The sequence below is a fragment of the Asterias rubens genome, chromosome 19 (assembly GCF_902459465.1).
Source record: "Asterias rubens chromosome 19, eAstRub1.3, whole genome shotgun sequence".
Classification (NCBI taxonomy): Eukaryota; Metazoa; Echinodermata; class Asteroidea; order Forcipulatida; family Asteriidae; genus Asterias; species Asterias rubens.
The window spans coordinates 2,543,312-2,566,039 of record NC_047080.1 but is presented as its reverse complement, the minus strand read 5'-3'; the positions used below and the strand labels follow the sequence as shown (position 1 = coordinate 2,566,039).

Sequence of the window (22,728 nt, the reverse complement as noted above, 5' to 3'; positions counted from 1 at the left end):
GAGCTGTGAAAAATTATTAACATACGTTTTAAATGAGACTGCCCGAACACATTTGTTCCTGAATTTAAACACATGTGACATTGTCTTCACCATATAACTCAATTATTTCAGTCACACTTTACTGTCCCCTCACAATTTGGATTAAAACAGTTGAGCTGGTAAAAAAAGGTATATGTTCACTTTAAAAATGAAACATTTTTCGCGAATGTAAATAATTAGATTCGACGATATCTGCACCATATTACTCAATTATTCCAGTCCAACTTTGCATGAAGTTAAATTATATTCGTCTTGCTGTTGTCCTCTCACACACTTTGTGCTGAGTAACATGCCACGGCTTACACCCGGTCCATTTCGATTTCCCCCTTAATCCACGTGATGGGTGTCTGACTGACAGGAGTGGTTTTTAGAAAGGGGGATCTTGAGGGTGTTGTCACACCCACTCAGCAGCACCGTTGGTACCTAGAATGGGTGCCACTCGGTGCCCTGTGCACAGGGTGCACCACGGGCGTGGGTTGGATTAGTGGTTCTCGATTTAGGCTGGTTTCTAAGCGATGGTTAGTGCAAGGTGCAGCTGTAAAATAAAAAGGCGCGAAACTAGCTTCTTAAATTGGCTAATTTGCATGTTTTGTATAAAGTTTCATGTAGGTCTAAAACTAATGATGATACAGCGTTTAATTAGTAACTGTGATTGGGTTATGATATGACACTTCCTGATACGAATGGCACCACCACCAGCTAGCGCTGTGTGTGAATTGGATGACTGTTTTATGGGATAGTTTGCGGTGATTGCTGCGACCACGGTGCAGCTGTATCAACGAGCCGCGAAATAGTTTGAATGGGCTCATTTGCATGTTTTTATATAAAGTTTCACGTAGTTAAAAGCTAAAGATAACACAATCTTCTTCTTTTTTTATTGGCGGTGTATTTCGATTAGATATGCAATTTTCGTTATACGACTGATATATCCATTATCGAAAACTGTTAATTTTGGTGTTGCATCAACAATTTTAAGTTGCACTACAAGAGGTCTCTATGCGGTCATATCTGTACGGCGATATCTCAAAAAGTTTCAAATTTATTTTTAAAGATTCGTTATTATTGATTGTATCTATATGTTTAACGGATTTGGGTACCTTTTCAAAATGTCCATAGATTTACATTAAACTTACAGGGTTTGAAGATAATGATAGTGGAAAGCTTCCCTTCAAATATTACTTACTGAGGTGCTGTAGTTTTTGAGAAATGAGTAAAACAGTTTCATGAAAATACGTTTGTAAATTATTAAAATAATTTTCGTCTCATGAGTCAAAAATTATTTCCATGACATTGTTTTACCTACTCTCCAAAAACTACAGCATCTCAGCACGTAATATTTTCAGGGAAGCTTTCTACTATCATTATCTTCAAACTGTGTAAGTTTAGTGTAAATCTTTGGACATTGTGTTTTTTGTCCTACAAAAAGTACATAGACCCTTTAAAACAATCAAACGGTTCCAAATACTCCAAAGGACATTCAAGGCACACGAGAAAAACACTTAAAAAAATGTGTTTGGCACTGCTTCAAATCTCACCTGATTGAATATACTCCCACCTTGCCAAATTTCAAATCCCATAGCTTTATGTCTCTCAGTAAGTTCATATCACCCCGTTGAAAAGCCTAGTCATTTATCACCATGTAAATTTTAATGAAATACCACTGAGCCTATAAGCCGCGCTTACATGAACTTGGACTTGATGCGTAGTGTGTGTGTTTGTGTGTCTGGCAAAGTACTTATGGAATTTACGTAGTGATGTTAGAATCATTATAGCGGTATTCTTTGTCGCAATCTAATGTAGGTGTCGTGGTTTTCCATTTTGCCTTTTATTTGATTTGCCTGTCAATTCTTGCTGATGATCAGCTGATGTTAATTTCATTAAGGATTCGTCTTAACACGGGAATCTGCATAAGGGGAGTGAGTTTTTAGCTTAGCGGAAATTGTTGATTAATTTATTGCTTTTTGTGTGTGTGTGTATTATGTAATAAGCTTGACATTTATGATCATAGGTTGGCGTTGTAAATGAGATGCTGATAATATATATAGGAACAATTATGCAATTAAAGCCACATGTAAAATTATTAGCTGAAATCGATGGCTGTGTTGAGAAGACGAAAAAAGGGCAATGTGGCGGCGGGTACCAACCGCATCTCTGACCGCAGCATTCGCGAACGGACATTTACAAATTTGAATTTTCAGTCAGCCTTCAGAAGTCCGAGAATCGATTTTTAGATTCAAATGTTTTGGGGTAAAAAATTATTCTAGTTTATAATGACAGTCAAACAGCTTTGGGTGTTAAAATGGACACCATGGCTGTTGTCGTCACATATTGGGTGCGTTCGGTTTGCTTCCCCGGGTCGACCCCGCGGTGCTCACTCGGGTGAGCCCCTGACAAGAGCTATTCGAACGACCACACTCGCAAGCAGGGCACTGGGGGCTGACCCGGGTGAACCCCTGGTACTTGCATCAAAGTTATTCGAACGCACCGGGAACAGACCGGGGTCGACCCAGGGAAGCTAAATGAACGCACCCATTATAGATACCAAAACAGAATCAAAATCGACACCAGAGTACACCATGATAGGGCGTGATTGGAAGATTACACCAGACGAAAAAAAATCAAACACCTTCGATCTTTTGCTGTGCTCCATTGTCATAATGAGTTGATGTGGCTGGCAGCCAAAGGCGCCCTTGCATGCCTGCTTCTCGAACACGTTGTAGCCGCGTCCTTCACAGCCCCCCGAATTATTATTATATGATTAGTTAGGGGCGTTGAATCATTTTGAATGGTAAAGTTCAAAGAGATATAGATTTATTGTATATAGATGTGGATATATGACATTTTGGTATTTAGTGCAAATGTAAATACTATTAATTATGCAATTTAAATATGTAAAAGCATTACAGCGGTATGAGTTAATACTGACGCAAATTTCAGTAAACGAACAGTCGGCAAACTGTATAAAAAATAACCTTTATAAATGGTATTGCCTGTGAGTTGACACAAAATCATTAATTAGTCGCCTGTAAATAAACTGCTTGTGATAAATAAAACGGAAATACATAAATAATAATAATAATAATCTTGTCTGCAATTTGATTATTCAATGTACTCTTTCCAAACCCAAGTGTCATTCCTTAGAATTGGAGCACATTTTTTTTTTCTCTCGAATTGTCGAAATAGTTTTCCTTCATCTTGAAAACCGATTACATGTACATTTTTTCTCGGGATCGGTTCACGGTTGTCTTCTATATGGGTCGGGCTGGAATGTATCAGTAATGATATAGGCTTACATGTACTTTGACCGGGTTGTATGTTATCCAAGGAAGAGCGATGGGTGGAAGGTGTCTTGTGGAGTGGTCAGTTTTAGCTCCTGGAAAAGACCAATAGTTCAAAAATTTACCAGAGCGGGACTGGAACCTGGGACCTTTGGATCAACGTGCCGGTGCTCTACCTAGTGAGCTATAGCCATAATTATGTTGGCAGTCTCTTTATTACATCTCTTTAATATCGTTGCGGTGTCCGCTGCCAAAACATATAGGATTCGAACTGCCTCTAGCTACCGGGCAACCTTGGTAGTATAGTTGGTAAGACACTGCTCTAGAATTGCAAGGGTCGTGGGTTTGAATCCCACCCGAGTAACATGCCTGTGATATTTTTTTCACAGGACTCGGGAAAGTACTGAGAATACAGTGCTAACACACATGGGTAAACAACCAAAATTAATGTTGGCAATCATCCTGTTTTGTCGACATCTTTGTTCAGTGACTTATCTGAAAGATATCGGTTCAAAAACTACCCCTTCCCAACTTTCCTCCCGCCCCATCTCTGAATCGTAGATGACCTCAACTATTTTCTTAACCACCAGATGGAAAAGACAAGACAGTATAAACCGACGTCATGAATAATGCTTTCCTTGCGAGAGTGCGTGGTGCGATACCGCCACCGTTTGACAGAGTCACCGCCGTGGATCGCGTCGAGCGTGCCGCCTGGCTTTAGCTTTGAAGCGACCCGCGTCTGGCGGTAATTCCCTGTGACCAACCCAACCCTGACCCACGGGTGAATGCTGAACTGACTTTCTTCGTCATTAAAGATGCCACCTATGGTATTATGTCACCAACCTCGATTCAATACCTTAATTAATTAACGGTTGAACATCTAGCAGTGTTAATTACACATTTCCATCTATTCCTCAATGGGAAAAAGTTGTTAATGACTACGAATTTCATTATGTTCGTTATGAACAATTCCCCATAGCCTATGTAGAATGCACGTACACTTTGGTATCATCAAGATTGTGTCTAAAATAAGAGAGGGCGTCCAGTTTTCAACGACCGAGTCTGTATAACACTAATAACTCATGAATTGAAGTTCAATTTGCATACCGAAATTAATATTCTAAAGAATATTAATTTTGGTTTTACCCTTACACCTTCGATGAAATATGTTTGGAACTATTTAATCCTTGACTGATGTTGTGTCAGCCACTGGACTTGGGTGTGTTTTTATTTCATGCCTTTGTGTGTCCCATCGTGTACTATTTTGTTTTGTCAGTATGGGTACTGCCTAATTCACATGCTGTACTAAAGCAAAAAAACAGGCATAAATTGTTTGTGTGAGTGTTGGCTGACTTCCACATTACATGGTTGTACCCGCAAGTTTACTAGATATTTTTACTTCTTATTTTCCACACCATCGTCGTCTAGCCTGCTTCACTCCACTGCAGGAGGAAAGCCTCTTCACCAATTCTCTATTTCAATCTACCCTGCGCTGTCTGTTGCAAAGCAATGTCCCTGTGTGTACTAGTTCATCTCTCCATCTTCCGTTTTCCACACCATGCAGAAGTTCAAACATCACTCGCTCTCACAAACCCGCGACACGTGCGCGTCTTAAAACCGAACCTATCCATCTAAGCTCTAAACAGGCAATCACAAAAACTGTCAAGTTAACGTCTCAGCCCAAGCTACCCTTAAACTTGAGGCCGTAATTGCTATGACCCCACCGACCCCAGAGGCTGTTGACTGACCCGTGGCGTACCCGGTAGCTGAAGCCTCAAATCCCCCGTGGGTTCTCGGAGGATATACCAGCCGGTCTCAGAACAAAAAAAATGCGAGTGAAACGTTGATTACCGCTAACCGTCCGGAAAATTGTGCTGACAAATAAAAGGCCATAAATACATCATTTGCTGTGGTAAACTGATTGATACATTGAGGGTTATGATTGGGTTTTATTTCATCTTTTTTACGATATGTCAGTCTCAACATCGTGATCGTATGTGAAATTCTGTGGTTGTTTTACCTTTTTAAGGCACTGAAGGTGAATGTTTCGAAAACAGAAGGCACATGTGGACAGGTTCCTTTCATGCTCACAATAATATACTGAAGGTTTGTTTGTTATTCTCTTCCATTTTTGCACCTTATCATCTTCCCCTTTTGTTTCTTATTCACTTTGCCTGTGACGTCACTGCACTTTAGCCTGGTAGGCCTACTTGATGAAAAAGAGCTAAAAATGAAATACAAGACGCGTGCAAAAGCTTGCAGTTTTTATCTTAAATAATTTAATTTTTCACCGTACCTCATGTACTTTACCAGTTTTGTCTTTCAGTGTTAATTAATAATTAAGATATATTGCCTGTACCACACTCACCGGGGGGTAATTAAATCACCGTGGACGGCTTGTCAAAAGGTGGCACTTTATAGATCGGAAACAGTGTGGAAGATAGATCAAGAGATATGCCCTTCGTCGGCATTGAACCGAAACATTGGCTATCACAGTTTCGTAGGATAGAAGAATATTGCTTAGGCATAGACTAACTACCCGGGCCCAGTTTTTATATAGCGCTGCTAAGCACACAAATTTGTTTTGCATGAAATGTCTCCCTTGATAAAAACAGGAATGTCAGCCAAATTTCCACGTGAATTTTAGGACAGGCAAACAACAGCTGAATACCAGTAAGAAGAAACATGCAACAAAATGGAAATTTCGTTGGTAATCCTGTTTTTATCAAGGAAGACATTTTTATGCTAAGGAAATTTTGTGCTTAGCAACTCTTGAAATTTTGCCCTGGCAATCTGCTAAACGAATCTCGTCTGTACTATAAGTAGTGTTTAGTTTTGTTGCTATGTAGTCTAAACCTTGAGATCATAGGTGCTAATGTGCTGCATACTGACCTAAAAAAAGTTTTAGTCAGATTTTGAAATAATCTTCAGAATAAACTGGATTCCGAAAGTAAATCTTCTTTGTTTTTGAAATATTCTCAAAAATTAAAATAAGTTGATTAAAATAGGAATATTGTTTGAAAAATCTAGAAAAACAACGTGGGTAAAACAAATAATCTGGCAATAAATAATTTATTCCTTATCGAAGCGTTCAATATTTCCCGCCATTCCATCTCTTTTAAAGTGCAAAAAAAAAAAAAACTTTTTGAAAAGCCTGACGTTTCGACCTGAGCAGAGTCTTTCTCGAAGGCTAAATGACACATTTTCTACAGTCTCTGAAAAGTTCAGCCCTTTATAAAAAAGGGAAACATCTTGTTCCATAGACGAAGTATTTACAACCGGTAATTCAAGCGAAGCCGGAGGGCCACATAATTTTCTCTGAATGAGAATTCGAGTTTTCCCCAGTGGAACATGACAAAGTACCGGCGGGTGAATTCGGGCAGCGCGACGAGTGACGAAGGCCGGGGGTAGAACGACACTTTGCCCCCGCATCAGAATACGACTCCGTCTCGGTAACAAACACCCCGGCAATGTGGTTAAACAATGCCGTAATGTTTTTAAATTGGTTGTGTTGTATGGTTAAATTGTGGTTTATCGATAATTCATCTCTTTAAGATTGGGGAAAAGTATTGGAATTTACTGGGGAAATTGGGCCCGGTTTTGTGGAGGAACTCTGCTCAGTTGCAAATCTTGTACACTTTCCGGAAACTCACAGAACCAAAGTTGCCGATTTTAAAAAGAGTGACCTGAATCGTATGTTTATTTTCTTCAGACCTTAACATTGACTTACATTGCTTTGCGTTAAAAGTCTAATCAAGTCCGTAATTTGGGCCCAATTTCACAGAGCTGCCAAGGTTTAAAACGGCACAATTGTTTACTGGACTAGAGTAAGGTCACCAGCCAAAATACCATCCCACATGCACCATCTGCGACTGGTTTCCTACTGACTTTTGCTAAACAGAAAGTTGATGAGCAAAAATTTGTACTGAAGCAGCTCTATTAAATCGGGCGTAGAAATCGTAAAGAGAGATTGGCACTACTTTGCGCATTCCAAACAAATTATTGAAGATTTAGAAAGAAAAGATATTCACACCCATTAAAGGGTTTATGTAACTTTTGTAGGAGAAAAAAACACAATGTCCACAGATTTACACTAAACGTGCACAGTTTGAAGATAATGATAGTAGAAAGCTTCCCTGAAAATACTACATGCTGAGGTGCTGTAGTTTTGGGTAAATGAGTAAAACGATGTCATGAAAATAATTTTCGTCTCATGAGGCGAAAATTATTTTAATCATTTACAAACGTATTTTCAAGACATTGTTTTACTCATTTCTCGAAAACTACAGCAACTCCGTAAGTAAAATTTGAAGGGAAGCTTTCCGCTATCATTATCTTCAAACCCTGTAAGTTTAATGTGAATCTATGGACATTTTGAAAAGGTATCCAAAGCCTTTAAATAAGAACCAAACATAAACCATGTTTTAACTTTTTACAAAATACTGTATTTATTAAAAACTTTGCACAAAGTTTGTTACAAAGGCACAAAGATAAGAGCTCATTCTAAGGTAATATTAGTTGTTCTTTACAATCTTCGGCTGGATCCGAACCGTCTTCGAGAAATTAAAACGGTCATAACTCTGTGTATTAAGGCTCAGAATAAGGATGATAAATCGAAAGGTCAAGTTGTGCCGGTATCAGATGCAATTGTGTCCGCCATGCAATACTGTCCGCTCCGGACACTTTTGCATATGCAGTCGTGTCCGGGGCTATGCAAAAACCGTCCGGTGGACATGTACATGACTGTACATGTACATGTATGTGCGCGCGTAAGCGAGCGTGCATGCACTGAACCTATGTACAGCATGAGTATTCACAAACTATTTTATGATTGCAGCGACTACCCAAAGGCCGAACATTTCCCATGTCATTCATGACATGAACTTGGCTTGTAAAAAAAATGGCGAACGTGTTCCGTCGACCAAGGGCGTTTAATTTACTGCAAGGGCGGTTTTGCACGGGGGCGGACACAACTGCATATGCAAATATGTCCGGTCGGACACAATCGCATTATGCAGCAGCGTCTGGGCGGACACGATTGCATATGCAAGACCGTCCGGCGGACATTATTGCATATGCAATAATGTCTTCCGGATAGTAATGCACAGAGGATATGATTGCATGCGACACCGGCATCTCTAAATTCTTGAAATCTTTTACTAGCAAGAAGTACTTTATCATATTTGTTTGTATTTCACAAGGAGAAAATAATAATACTTACGTTCTTTCAATTAAAATCTGTTTCCCCCAAATCTATCGATTGTGCCATATACAAAACAAATCTATACAATTATTTAACACTTTTTAGTGCATTCATTACTTTATCATCTTCGAGATCAATTCAGAAACGGGAGTTTGAACGGTGGCAGGAAACATGGGCCCTTTTCAATCCACGGCTTCGGCTTCATCAGATTCGGCTCAGGCTAGCTATGCGCTCTGGCACTCAGACTAGAGAACAGAGCCTGAAGCCAAAGCCGAAGCATTGGTTTCGAAAAGGGCCAGAACGTGTACTGTATACATGTAGATAGATATCCCTTATTAATATGCACAGTTCTGAGTAGACTCGGAATAACTCTTTCAGAGAACAATGGTAATTTGCTGCCACCTAGCGTTCACAAACGTCTCCCAGTGATTTCGTTTAATTATAAACTATTTACAATTAGCTTATTCCTGTTTATTTTTAGTGCTAATCTCATCTCAATTCGACGAAAAACAAACTTACATGCAGTTATATAAAAACGCTCACCTTTTTTTTTATAGAAATGTCATAAATTAAATAGAAAATTATTTTGTTTTGAACAAAACACGCATTATTGTTCTCTGATGTTCAAAGAATTATTTACAACAATATTCAAATTCAAACATGCTAGGGCGTTACCTTGTGATTAATGCGCATGCTCTAAATTTTGTACACAGTGCCACACAAAGTGCGATTATTTCTCCCCCGCGAGACAACATTTTTAGTTGCCAATACTTTGCTTTGCAAGAGAATCATATAAAATAACTGTTAAACCATTTTAACGTAAATCAGATACTTTAAATTGTTGCTCCATTTTTATGAGGACTTCATCTTTTGGGAAATTAGTGGATCACAAAACTTAATGTGACATTAGAGCACCTCTTTAAAAGGAAGATAACTATTGGTAATTGTCAAAGACCAGTGTTCTCACTTGGTGTATAAATTTGAGCTCAATTGCTCATCGGAGTTGGGAGAAAATGATGTAAAAAAAAACCCCTTGTTGGACGAATTTGTGTGCTTTCAGATAGGAATAAAAGACTTCTAGCTAGAAGTCTTTATTATTAAGTGAGAAATTACCTCTTTTCCAAAATTTATGCTACTTCAGAGGGAGCCGTTTCTCACAATATTTTATACTATCAACAGCTCTCCATTGCTCGTTACCTAGTCAATTTTTAAGTTAATATTTGTTTAGAGTAATTACCAAACGTGTACCTTCCCTTTAATTCACCCTGTGTTTTATTAATAATAATAGGATAACTCTTTCAATAGCTTGATTTGGAGTATGCCTATTTCTGAATGACTATTTCCCGGAGTGGACTCTACATTTCCAGATACCTAGCGGTTTCCATGGCAATGTAATTTTTGTTGCAACTCCATTTTGAATTAAACAATGAATATACGAATATTTTGACTTTTGGAACAAAAAGTGAGGGAAATGAATGCTTTGGTTGCAGTTGTTTACAGGAAAGCACACGTGTATAGATTAAGTTTGTGAACCAGAAACACCATTATAAAAACTTACATGAAGTTTTTATTTTTATTTTTAAGTTAACTACAAATTATATCACTCGAAATACGGCTTAATGTCCCACAAAGCATTATGGTATTAAAAGTGTCTTTCTCAAGGACGCAAGTGCCACGACCGGGACTCGAATCCAAACGCTGTTGATTAGAAACACCAGAGCTTGAGTCCAGTGCTCTTAACCGCTCGGCCACGACACTCGAATCTTTGTACGTATTCGATGTGATTAATGACAAACATCAGAATCATTAATGTACTGTAAGACAAACCAATCATTTCTACTTCATCTTCTTCAAATTCCTGCCTTTGGCGGATGTTTTCCTTGTGCATAAATCTTTGTTTTATACAGGAGAGAACTCACACTTCAACCTTTGAGTGCTTTGTTTCTCTTCTTCCAGTTTGGTGATGTTATCCCCACTATTTGCTTTTGGAACTCCCTTCAATTTGTTTTGCAAATTTGGTGAAAGAATTTTACTCCTAGAACATGCGCTAAACATGTAAAATTGTGGCGGGCTCTGGCTTCAAAAGGTCCACTAAATATTCCCTTTTGAATTCATTCGTTTTAGTTATCAGTAGTTGTCTCGCTAAATTTCTGAGTTAATTTAAGATAAGTACTTAAGTAGGCCTATACCTACCGAATCTGGACACGTCCATATGGGTCCCAGAGGTTGCTGTCTGCTTTTTCGGGTTGCACCTTGGCCTTAGCTACGGTAACATGCATTGAATATTTCAGACATTAAACTGGTTCCACCGCCAATGATCGTTAGTGACGTAAGAGTGACGTGATTGCATTAAGCAGCCAATCCTCATCTTGTGGTTTTGTTTTTTATCCCCAATTGGAAGCAGAAGTTCAGTTTTTTGAGTTGATGTTTTTTCAAACATCAGGAGGTGGACCTCACATTAGAGGTATCTGGTGCATGCTGTACTCCCTCGCTCGTAGCCTAAGATTCGCCAGGCTCGGCCCTATTCCAAGCCCTACTCCAGAGCTGTCCGCCCCCACCATGCATGGGTTCATCAGCGTGGGTGCGCTACCGGGCGACATGCTCACCGTGCCGGCGAGGCGACTGTAGGTAGTAGGGCTCCACGAGGCGAAGTCGGCTGGGTTCGTGACGGGACACGGCCGGGCCGCCACCGGTTGCTCCACACTGACGCCGTTCACATTGCCCGCGACTCGGCGGGCTGTCGTCTTGGATGCTTGGTGACTTCGTTCGTTGCGCCGGAATTTCGCCCGTCGGTTTTGGAACCAAACCTAAATATGTCACACACAGACAATGAAAACAACATTAACACTAGTACACTGGCTAACGGGCAATTGCGGTGGTCTACTAGTTGCTACAACACTGCAAAGGTTGTGGGTTCGAATCCATGCCTGTGATTTGTTTTCCCACAGAATTCGGGAAAGCGTCTTTCTACCGGGCCGGGAATTTTATTTTTGAGAGGGCAATGATTATCTAAATAAAGGTATATGGGAACATCTTCAAAGGGCCCATCAAGGCCATTGAGGCCTGATCTATCCCAAACCTAGTTTTTTTTTTGCCCACTTTCGTACATCGCATATTTCCTCCAAATGTTCCCGCCATTTTCTGTCTACTCCCACCTGTAATCTTACACCGCCACGCTCTCATAGTTCTGGGCCACGCAAGCGGGCTGCGAAGCGGGCTCTTCGGCTCACCCGTCCCGGTCAAAAGGGCGCGGTGGCCCCCTCACCTGAGCTCAACCAAACCGGAACCATTCATTACGAAAACTCATCCAAGTGCATCCAAACCTCAAATGCTCAATTATAAAATATAAAATAAGTAAAAAATCACAACCCCGGGAACGCCAACTTGTTTTTCCGGTGTCCTGGTTAGGGTCTGAGATACAGGGGGTTTCCCCATGGGAGAAGATAATAACTCATAAATTCAAAAGCCCAGTAAATATGGCACTGAATGAGAGCACGTCGATAAAGGTAAAGTCACAAGAGAGCTTGTAAATCTGTCCTTTGACCTAGAAATACCTTCAACCGATATTTAGTCCAGCAGGTTTTTATTTTTATTTTAAGGGGTATTGTTTTAGGGTTTCCATAAAAACCGGATGCAATCTTGTTGTTTTGATAATGGAGTTTTGGGTTATTGGTGAATGGAAACTGGTGTAGAAATATTCATTGACATAAAAACTTTAGAAAGAAGGTACAAATAAATATTTTATGGAATGGTGGATTAAAGTTGGTGAACAGTAACAAATATGCAAAGTTCCATAATGCTAACATGTAAAACTGTTATCGGAATCTACAACCCGCAGAAAGGTTTAAAGGTATATATTATAGTTTACAATTTATTCGTAGAAAGTGTTCATGTTTTTGTCTGGTCAATCACAAGCCTAAGTTTCATGAAATAACAAACCTGTGAAAACTAGGGCTAAATTGGTCATCGAAGTTACAAGATAATAATGCAAGAAAAAACACCAGTGTTGGACTATAGAATTGTGTGTTTGTAGATACGTCATGAGCGGAGGCCAAATTCAAATGTTGGTTGTCACGTTAACTCTTTCTTTAAACAACATTACTTCATGGGGTGTTTTTAAGTGTTTTTAAAGTATCAATAGCTCGCCAATGCTTTTTAATAAGCCTTTATAGTCATAAATTGTTTGAGTAATTACCAAAGGTATGCCCTCCCTGTAAATCAATACACAGATTAGTTTGAGCTGCTCAAATGTATAGCCATAAAAACCTGCGGCATTATTATTAGTTATTTACCCAAGTGTAAAGAGTTGCAGTAATTATGACATATGGTCAAATTATCACGAGGTGACATGCACCGTTTAGCGTTGTGCAACCCCTGGCCATCGTGTGTTGTTTCATCGTCACGCTTTACTGCTCGAGTTTGAGACTAGCACAGGGCCCTATTCCATATAGCTGCTTAAGCACAACAACTAGCTTAAGCACAACCACATTATGCTTACCCGAATAAGGTTACCAGCCAAACTACATGTCACATGTACAACTTGTGGTTGGTATCCTGCTCATTTCTGCTAAGCAATTTTTGTTTAAGCATTTGTTTCTGGAGCTCTATGAAATTGGACCCAGTGCCATTGTTTTATACAGCTGCCTAAACAGGAAATATTGCTTAAAGGCTGTTTACACTATTGGTAGTTGTCAAAGACTAGTCTTCTAACTTGCTGTATTTCAACATAAATGCACAAAATAACCAAGCTGTGAAAATTTGAGCTCAATCGGTCATCGAAGTTGCGAGATAATATTGAAAGAAAAAACACCCTTGTCACACGAAGTTGGGGCGGACACAACTGCATATGCAAATGTGTCCGGGAGGACACAATTGCATTATGCAGCAGCGTCCGGGCGGACACGACTGCATATGCAATAATGTCCTCCTGATAGTATTGCATGGAGGACATAATTGCATGCGACACCGGCCGTATTCCCTCAATGCAACTTCATTGAATATAAATTGTATTCAACCGGGGCCAGACTGTTTTGTCCACCCAGCCTCGGTTTGGTTTTACACTGTTTTGAGTACAAAATTGCGCTCACCTGTACCCTGGCTTCACTGAGGTCCACCTTTCTAGCTAGTTCTTCTCTTAAAAAGGCGTCTGGGTAGTGTGTTCTCTCGAATATCCTCTCCAGCGCATCCAGCTGTGCCGTGTTGAAGGTGGTTCGATTCCGCCTTTGTTTTTTTCTCTGTTTTACCTGGGCTGGTGTGAGTCCCTCCTCTGATCCAGCTGGAAATGGATCAAAGAAATATTTGAATATAGGCCCAACATGAGGTGGGAACTATGGCAATGAAACAAAATCACTGTAGCTCGTGAGGCTGAGAAAATCTATAGAAAAGGTTGCTTGCTATAAAATATTAAAAAAAAAAAAAAAAAAAAAAATGGGAACAAGGAGCACAAATATTTGAATTGGCCCAAAATTAGGTGGGAACTTAATTACTATAGTGATGAAACCATGGATGGCTCTTTATTGAACTTAGTCTTTGTAGCTCGCAAGCCTAAGGAAACCAGTGTAACACGCGAGGGTGCTTGTATTATAAGTACAAAAAACCGGGTTAACACCTACTCTGCTACGATAAGTGTTCTGGGTTCTTGTACGTGTATCGCCAATCCACGGGACTTAACGGCTTAAAGGCAGTGGACACTATTGGTAATTGTCAAAGACTAGCCTTGCACAGTTGGTGTATCTCAACATATGCATAAAATAACAAACCTGTGAAAATTTGAGCTCAATCGGTCATCGAACTTGCGAGATAATGAAAGAAAAAAAATACCCTTGTCACACGAAGTTGTGTGCGTTTATATGGTTGATTTCGAGACTTAAAGTTCTAAATCTGAGGTCTCAAAATCAAATTCGTGGAAAATTACTTCTTGCTCGAACACTATGGCACTTCAGAGGGAGCGGTTTTTTTCACAATGTTTGATACCATCAACCTCTCCCCATTACTCGTCACCAAGAAAGGTTTTATGCTAAAAATTATTTTGAGTAATTACCAGTAGTGTCCACTGCCTTTAATGTCTCATCCGAAGTAAAAAAAACAAAAAAACAATCGCGGTAAACTATCTTAATGCCCAAGGATACGACCGGGACTTGAACCCACACTCTGTTTATCAGAAACCGGTGCCCCACCTATTAAACAGTGATTACGTTCACTTTATGAGGTATCCTTGGTTTTATTACCAGCAATATTAGCCACCAATTGTTTCTGAAATAGAAACTTTGATTGGCTGTTTTTTTCCCGCTTCTTTCTGGATCCTTTCCTTAATCCCTTTCCCCCTCTCTTTTTCTATAAATGGATATGTATTTGTTTGTACTTGTTTTATGCCTCTGAAGAAGGTCCGGTTTGGATCGAAAGCTAAGGCCATCTACCCTATTTATTGTATAAAACATAAACATATAAAAACTAAACAAACAATACAAAATCACCCAGCATATTTACCGGGTAAAGCAAATTCATTCATTTACCGGGTAAAGCAAATTCATTCATTTTTGTTCAAATATACTGTTCTGTACTCGTTTTTTTTAAATGTTGGGCAATGGCCTACTTGTTTGTGACCAACAAGGCATTTATCAACACCCCTAACTCCTCGGTGTCCTTTGACGTTTCATCAGCTATCAACGATCAGTTATTCCAATTTTATCCTTAAACTGTTTCTCTTCCGAATTAAAGTGTTCAGTTTCACACAGAAAAAAACGGATCAAAACGAAAGACATGTTCAAAAGCACCTTCGAATGTTATTACCAGATGCCGCGGCTCGGTGCATCGCGCAACGGGTTAATCTTTCCAAATCAACGGCGACCCTTCACTGATCCAAGCGCGGCTTTGCCCGGAGACCGACAAGCTACACAGGTAATCCCCCGCCTTCGCTAGACGGCGTGTAGAAAGCTCTCTACACGGTCGGCTAATTGTCAAATGATTTTTTTCTTCTTCAAATAGTTTGTTATTAGATGTATGGATTCCCAAGATGAAGTTGGTATGCTTCGGGAGGAGAGAAAGAGCTGTGGACGAGAAGGTTATTCTTTAGATGACGATGTAGCTTCTTTGATGTAAATTTAACATCTATTATAATCGTTGCGGTACCCGCTACCAAAGCATATGACTCGAACTGCCTCTAGCCACCGGGCAATCTCGGTAGTCTAGTTGGTAAGACACTGCTTTAGAATTGCAAGGGTCGTGGGTTAGAATCCCACCCGAGTAGCATGCATGTGAGATTTATTTCACAGTACTCAGGAAAATACCGAGTATGCAGTGCTAACAAACATCGAGAAAGACCCTACTTAGTGGCCCAATTTCACAGAGCTTCTTAAGCAGAAAATATTGCTTAACACGTCTGCTAAGCATAAACAAATTGGATACAGTCACAGATGCTATACATGTGACACGGCATTTTTAGCTGGTAACCCTTTTTCTGAAAAGCATAATTTCGTTGTGCTTAGCTAGTTTTTGTGATTAAGCAGCTATGTGAAATTGGGCCCTGTCATTAACTATCTTTTGAATGTATATAGATACTTTTGGTTGGTTAGCAGTTTGCACAAGCTAGTTCTATTTTCTGATTGTGTGTGTGTGTTGTGTGAGAGTTTGTGCCGGGGGTGTGGCGTAACCGAAATGAAGCCAGCCCAGTATCTTGCCCCGATAATGATATTTCCATTGAGTGAAGTTAACCAGATGACGTTTTTACCCGTTGAACCAGGCGTCTGCTTTATTCCAAGCTGACATTTAGTATCCATGGAACATGTTCTAATTCGGTCACGAGGTTATGGAGACTAATAAACTTTATGGAAATGTCAAAATGTATTCTTTTTATTTTAGCTGAGAATGATTTTTATTAACGGGCATAATCAGGAGTGCCGAAACAAAGACTATACTGCACAATCCTGTCATTTTGTGTATGGACGTTAATGTACTGACACAATTTGTGTTAAAATCCCTCTCCTGGCGCTTTCTAGGTTGCATCATATTATACTTAGGTATGATCCCTGAATTTATTATGTGGAAACTCCAGGCTTCTGACTGGCAATCGAATATATAGACAGGCCTATGACAAAACAGGGAGACCATCAGTATAATAGGTATAGCTCAGTTGGCAGAGTGCCGGCAAGTTAATCCGGAGGTCGCAGGTTCAGGTCAATACAACTTTAACCAAAACGTTTTTCAAATTTAACCCAGTCAGTTTCCCTTGGAATGTTACGAACACCACACTTTCTTTGCGAGTTTAAAAACCTTTGGAAATCATCTTAGCAGGCAATTTTTAAAGCAGTTTCGGGGTATTTCAAGGACTATGTCACCGCTACCCCTTCAGGTCATGATGTTTCCGAAAGTTTATAGTCCGCAAAACTACCCACTTTTAACTTTTAAAAACCATAAGGTTAGTATCAAGTGAGATGACCACACGGAGTGGTGGAAGTTATCGAGGCCACAGTACAATGTCAGAATTCCATCGCAGATTTTATTTCCGCTTTCCAACAAAACCAAGGACAAGACGGTCAAGAAAGTTTCAGCAAGGTGTACATGTGGGTTTCAGAGTGGCACCGTATTACTTAAAGGCACGGGGCACCATTGGTAATTACCCAAAATAATTGTTGGCATAAAAACTTACTTGGTAACCTAGCAATGGAGAGATGTTGATAGTATCATTGTGAGATGAGAAACGGCTCCCTCTGAAGTAACGTAGTTGAAAGAGGTAATTTTTCTCACTCAATCATTTAAAAGGCTTTATTCTTGAAGTCTAATATTTGTTTGCAACTGAAAGCACACGAGTTCGCTATTCTCTTGCAACTTCGATTTTATGAATATGTCGGGATACACCAAGAGAGAATAGTGGTCTTTGACAATTATTACTGAAGGTGTCCAGCGCATTCTAACAGTCGAAACAAACACAAATGACTAATTAAACAAAGTTTATTTATGAGTGTGTTTAACATGAAATTGCAACCTGCCGTGTGTTTTCAAGATACTAGATGATGCACAAGGAACCGACCCGTCAACAAAACTTATGATTTTGAGAACAGTATCAGAAATGGACACATAATGATAATCAATAGTAGGCAATGGCATTTCAGGTTTTTTTTTCTTTCATCAGATGTCTTCAAGAACGCATATTATTCAAAAACAAATTAGTCAAGAAAACCAACCTCTTCCTACTGAGTTAGTTTGTTCCAGATCACAAAGTGTACTAATTTGAGTGAGCACCTATTATGTTGTAAAAAGTCAGTGTAAAAAGACAAGCTCTAATTAAAATGACATTTAGAGATATAATTTACTACTGAATGTATTGCTAATGAGTAAACTATTGTTGCAGCGTATTATAATGAATATTAAAATTAATAGATGGAATTTTCAATATATTCAATATAGTCACCTTCGTAGCAGCCTGTCGAGGTATCATCCCCGCCGTCCATCGCGCCGTTGTGCCCCGTGGCGTCACCGAGTGACGACGCATCCGAAAAGTCCACGTGTTCCAGGTTGAGCAAGTGCGACACGGAGAAGTTCCGGGTCGCCTGGTGGTGGTGATGGTGCTGCAGCGCGTCAGATAAAACAGTCTGATGGACGGAGTTCTCAAAGTCATTTACGGATACCATATTAGTTTGGTCCATCTTTCTCTCTGTGTGGAGCTATAGGCAGCTCCTGGATGAAGATTGATATGCAATCCAATACGGTTCGCTGTAGCGAAAGGATATGGGATCAAAGGTTTGGTCTCCTCACAACCAGCACTAGTATCACAACACTATACTCTGCACTTACTTGGGAAATAATCCGAAGGAATGAAGGGTCGACAGTGGGTTTCTTGTTCCTCAATTGCACTGAAATCGAAGATTGATGAGGTGGGTAGTCTAACTCTGTGTTTCTCCCTAATCAACGCTGATTGTAGACGTCTTCGAAGATCACCCTAAGATTAGATACCGGTTATGTCTCAATTGCGGTTGGCAACTTTATGATGTCACTTTCTTACTTTACGTTAAGCACACTCTCCATTATTGTCACACAAAATGAATTCAATATGACGATTGCTGCCAAGGCAACTTTAGGTTCTAAATTTCGTAGTTGAAGTTGATCCTCAAATCGCTACTCGTTCAGCTATTGTTTGATCATGCGTTGATATTATTTTTCAGTCCTATAGAACAGCCGTGTTGCACAATTCACGGTATTTTCACCAGCTCAGAGTCGTGTGACCTCAGTCATACACACATATGCTCAGACTAATAATTTGTCCAATCCACGTCTACTCTAAATAGTGATTTCTAAGACAGCTATACGAGACTCGAGCGACGGCCTACCAACGTGAAAGGGGTGTGTAGTGGACGAGTAGCCCGGTAGACAAGTCCAACCAAAGTTGTCCCACTTTGAACGCCCCAAAAATATCGTCTGCTCGTTTCATTTGTCCCAGCCACCATCGAAACACCCACCTCTCTGATTGGCTATCTTTCCTCTCGGTATGCTAATGAGCCATAGGACCTTTGACCAATGAGATAGTGTCCATGTGTATTTCAGCATAGTGCACCCGATGTCTTCATGCGATCGTGCCAAAATCAAAATGTCGATTTGCCCTTCACTTCTAATAAAATGCATTAAATCACAGACATTGTGATAGCATGGCAACATCATAACACTTTATCCGCGGTTACAAAATCCATGCAATTACCGGGCCTTAAACAAAATCTGCCCGGCTGAGGTAAACGTGGTGGATTTGGAAAGACTGTCATGAAGTTACTATATCGTCATCAATTTAGCTGAATCATTGTTTCAATGTTCATCCAATGGTAAGTCTGTATTTTAAATGTTAATTTCCATGTTAAATGTTAATTTCCATGTAGAATTTTCAGTTTTTGTTAAAGAGTTTTGGGCAATGATATCTGTTTCTTGAATGATTTCTGGTGACTCGAATATTTCCTGCTTAAAGACACTTGACACTAATGGTAATTGTCAACTAGCTTTCACATTTGGTGTATCTCAACATAATATGCATAAAATATCAAACCTGTGAAACCATGTCGCACCATGGTCACACGAAGTCGTGGGCTTTCAGATGCTTGATTTCGAGACCTAAAAAAATAATTCTAAATCTGAGGTCTCGAAATCAAATTCGTGGAAAATTACTTCTTTCTCGAAAACTACGTCACTTCAGAGGGAGCTGTTTCTCACAATGTTTTATACTATCAACCTCTCCCCATTACTCGTAATCAAGAAAAGTTTTATGATAATAATTATTTTTAGTAATTACCAATAGTGTCCACTGCCTTTAAAGCAGCACAATGAAGTTTGGCCATGGTCTTATAAGGATACAACAGGATACCCATGCACAAAGCTCAAGTAGACTTTGTTGTAGTGATGAGCATTGTCATTGTCATTTACATTTCTGTTAAGAACACAATTTTGAAATAAAGACAAAATAAAAGAGGGTTACATACTGAACATGCTCCACCCCCTGCGCTAGAACGTGTCTAGCTGTCGTGTAAACCACAAGGCTGATTTACAGAGGACTGATGTTCGAAGAGGGGATTATCTTGAGTTTGAAGCCTAATCCCTTCAATATCCTTCCAAAGCTATCGAGTGCAAAACTTCATGTAGACCGGATATTAGTAAGACTGTATTGCGGGGACTATTAGACGTGGATCTATCGCCTCATTGCGCAGTCATTTCCCTGCATCATCTTATGACGGCTCATCGCCGATGGAGTATGAGGAGGGTGGAGGGGGCAGTCACTAGGGTGCCCCCCAACCCACAGTCTTAGATATTAGTAAGACTGTATTGCGGGGACTATATTAGACGTGGATCTATCGCCTCGTTGCGCAGTAATTTCCCTGCATCATCTTAGACTGCTCATCGCCGATGGAGTGAGGGGGTTGGAGGGGCAGTCACTAGGGTGTCCCCTCCCCCAAACCCACAGTCTTAGATATTAGTAAGACTGTATTGCGGGAACTATTAGACGTGGATCTATCGCCTCATTGCGCAGTCATTTCCCTGCATCATCTTATGACGGCTCACGACGATGGAGTGAGGGGTGGAGAGGGCAGTCACTAGGGTGTCCCCTCCCCCAAACCCACAATCTTAGATAATAGTAAGACTGTATTGCGGGGACTATTAGACATGGATGTATCGCCTCATTGCGCAGTCATTTCCCTGCATCATCTTAGACGGCTCATCGCCGATTGAGTGAGGGGTGGGGGGGGGGGGCAGTCACTAGGGTGTCCCCTCCCCCAAACCCACAGTCTTAGATATTAGTAAGACTGTATTATTGCGGGGACTATATTAGACGTGGATCACGCCTCGTTGCGCAATCATTTCCCTACACCATGTATGACTGTATATGTGCTCGCATGCACTGAACTATGTGCAGCATGCATATTCACGTATTTATGATTGCAGCGACTACCCAACGGCCGAAAATTTCTCATGTCATTCATGACATGCACTTAGCTTGTAAAAAAAAATGGCGAACGTGTTCCGTCGACCAAAGGCGTTTAATTTACTGCAAGGACGGTTTTGCACGGGGCGGACACTACTGCATATGCAAATGTGTCCGGGGGACACAATTGCATTATGCAGCAGCGTCCGGGCGGACACGATTGCATATGCAAAACCGTCCGGCGGACATTATTGCGTATGCAATAATGTCCTCCGGATAGTATTGCATAGAGGACATAATTGAATGCGATACCGGCATTATTATACGGCTCACAATGTGGCATGAAGTGTGCTGGGTGCGGGAGGGGAGAGGGAGGTCACTCTTGGTTGACCCCTCCAATCCCCCGTCCCAGTTTGTTTCACTCTCTTTCTCCAAACCATGCACAATTTTTGAGTAGATTATTTAATATTGTCCTAACCCGTATCCAATCCGTTCCTTGTAGTTCCAACACATCGATTGTTTTGTTTTCAGAGGAACCTATGTTAACGGCAGAGCCATTTGTATATAAGCACTGAGATAATCCTTGCTTAACAACAGAAACAGCGTATATGGGCCTACCAGCCGATATACCATGATGGTATTATGTCGCTATCCAGACGTCCTGGTTTGTTTTACTTTAGGGAAGAACTTTACGTTTTGCAGTTTGTGTATAGGCCTATTATCAATTTTTCAGTCATTATTCTTGAGAAACTGTTTTGCCATTATTCTACTACTGCAGAGTAGATTTCTGAATCCGGGATCGGGAGAGAGTTCTGAAAAGAACTGTTCTTCTTATTTTAAGTAGGCCTACATGCTGAGCTAGATATCGGTCGGGACTACTACATTCGTAGATTGTGAGGTCTTCTCGTTTAAGGCAGTGGACACTATTGGTAATTACTCAAAATAATTATTAGCATAAAACCTCACTCGGTGATGAGTAATGGGGAGAGGTTGATGGTATAAAACATTGTGAGAAACAGCTCCCTCTGAAGGGACGTAGTTTTCGAGAAAGAAGTAATTTCCCACGAATTTGATTTCGAGACCTCAATTTTAGAATTGGAGGTCTCGAAATCAAGCATCTGAAAGCACACAACTTCATGAAACTAAAGTTTTTTTAATGATTTATTCCATTCATATCTCGCAACTTCACGACCAATGAGCTCAAATTTTCACAGGTTTGTTATGTTATGCATTATGTTGCTATACACAAAGTGAGAATACTGGTCTTTGACAATTACCAATAGTGTCCATTGTCTTTAACTTCACTGCCACTGGCTCTCTGAGTTATTTGTCTCAAAGTTTCGACTGATCCTGCTCTGAGTCGTCGGGAAACTGAAACGTGTTTGAGATGCTCTTTACAAACTACGGGTGTTTCGAAAGGGAGCTCTGAGACCACTGAGGGCGCTAGTCAAAATTGCAGGTACAATTTTTTTTTCCCATTTTTTTTTTCAGAGTGCACACAAAATCGAGGGTTTAGAAATATCGTGTCTCTGCTATAGTATAGTATGCCCAGTATAGCTTGTCTTCTTTATTTATGTTTTTTCTTTCTTGCATGATTGTCCAACGTTATACTTAAAGGCCTACTACAACAATCTCCACAAAATTGATTATGGATGATGGACTAGAAATTATTCCTAAAATTTCGAGAAGGATGCCCTCATCCATTCATATAAAGAACCCATGTATTTTCTTGCACAAGTAATCTTTGTTACTTCTTGAATATTTTTAACATTGTAGCTATTTTTAGGCCTATCTTTCACAGATCACATGATCATCCA

The 22,728-nt window shown here is 40.1% G+C and overlaps 1 protein-coding gene across 1 annotated transcript; it reads right to left on the bottom strand.

Annotated features, from left to right (window-relative positions):
- Nucleotides 1–9,763: 9,763 nt before the first annotated feature.
- Nucleotides 9,764–18,146, bottom strand: LOC117303305 (paired mesoderm homeobox protein 2-like). The gene is made up of 3 exons (XM_033787472.1): nt 17,927–18,146; nt 13,608–13,795; nt 9,764–11,327 (listed from the first exon to the last, which is right to left on the bottom strand). The coding sequence occupies exons 1-3, from the start codon at nt 18,144–18,146 to the stop codon at nt 10,974–10,976; spliced, it is 762 nt and encodes a 253-aa protein (XP_033643363.1). The 3' UTR covers nt 9,764–10,973.
- Nucleotides 18,147–22,728: the final 4,582 nt, after the last annotated feature.

Excerpts from the sequence above, each read along its gene's own strand:
- LOC117303305 (XM_033787472.1), bottom strand. The coding sequence starts at position 18,146 with ATGGTATCCGTAAATGACTTTGAGAACTCCGTCCATCAGACTGTTTTA. Across the intron at positions 13,796-17,926 it reads CTCGACAGGCTGCTACGAAG|CTGGATCAGAGGAGGGACTC; the intron begins GTGACTATATTG and ends ATCCATTTCCAG. Across the intron at positions 11,328-13,607 it reads TCAGTGAAGCCAGGGTACAG|GTTTGGTTCCAAAACCGACG; the intron begins GTGAGCGCAATT and ends TGACATATTTAG.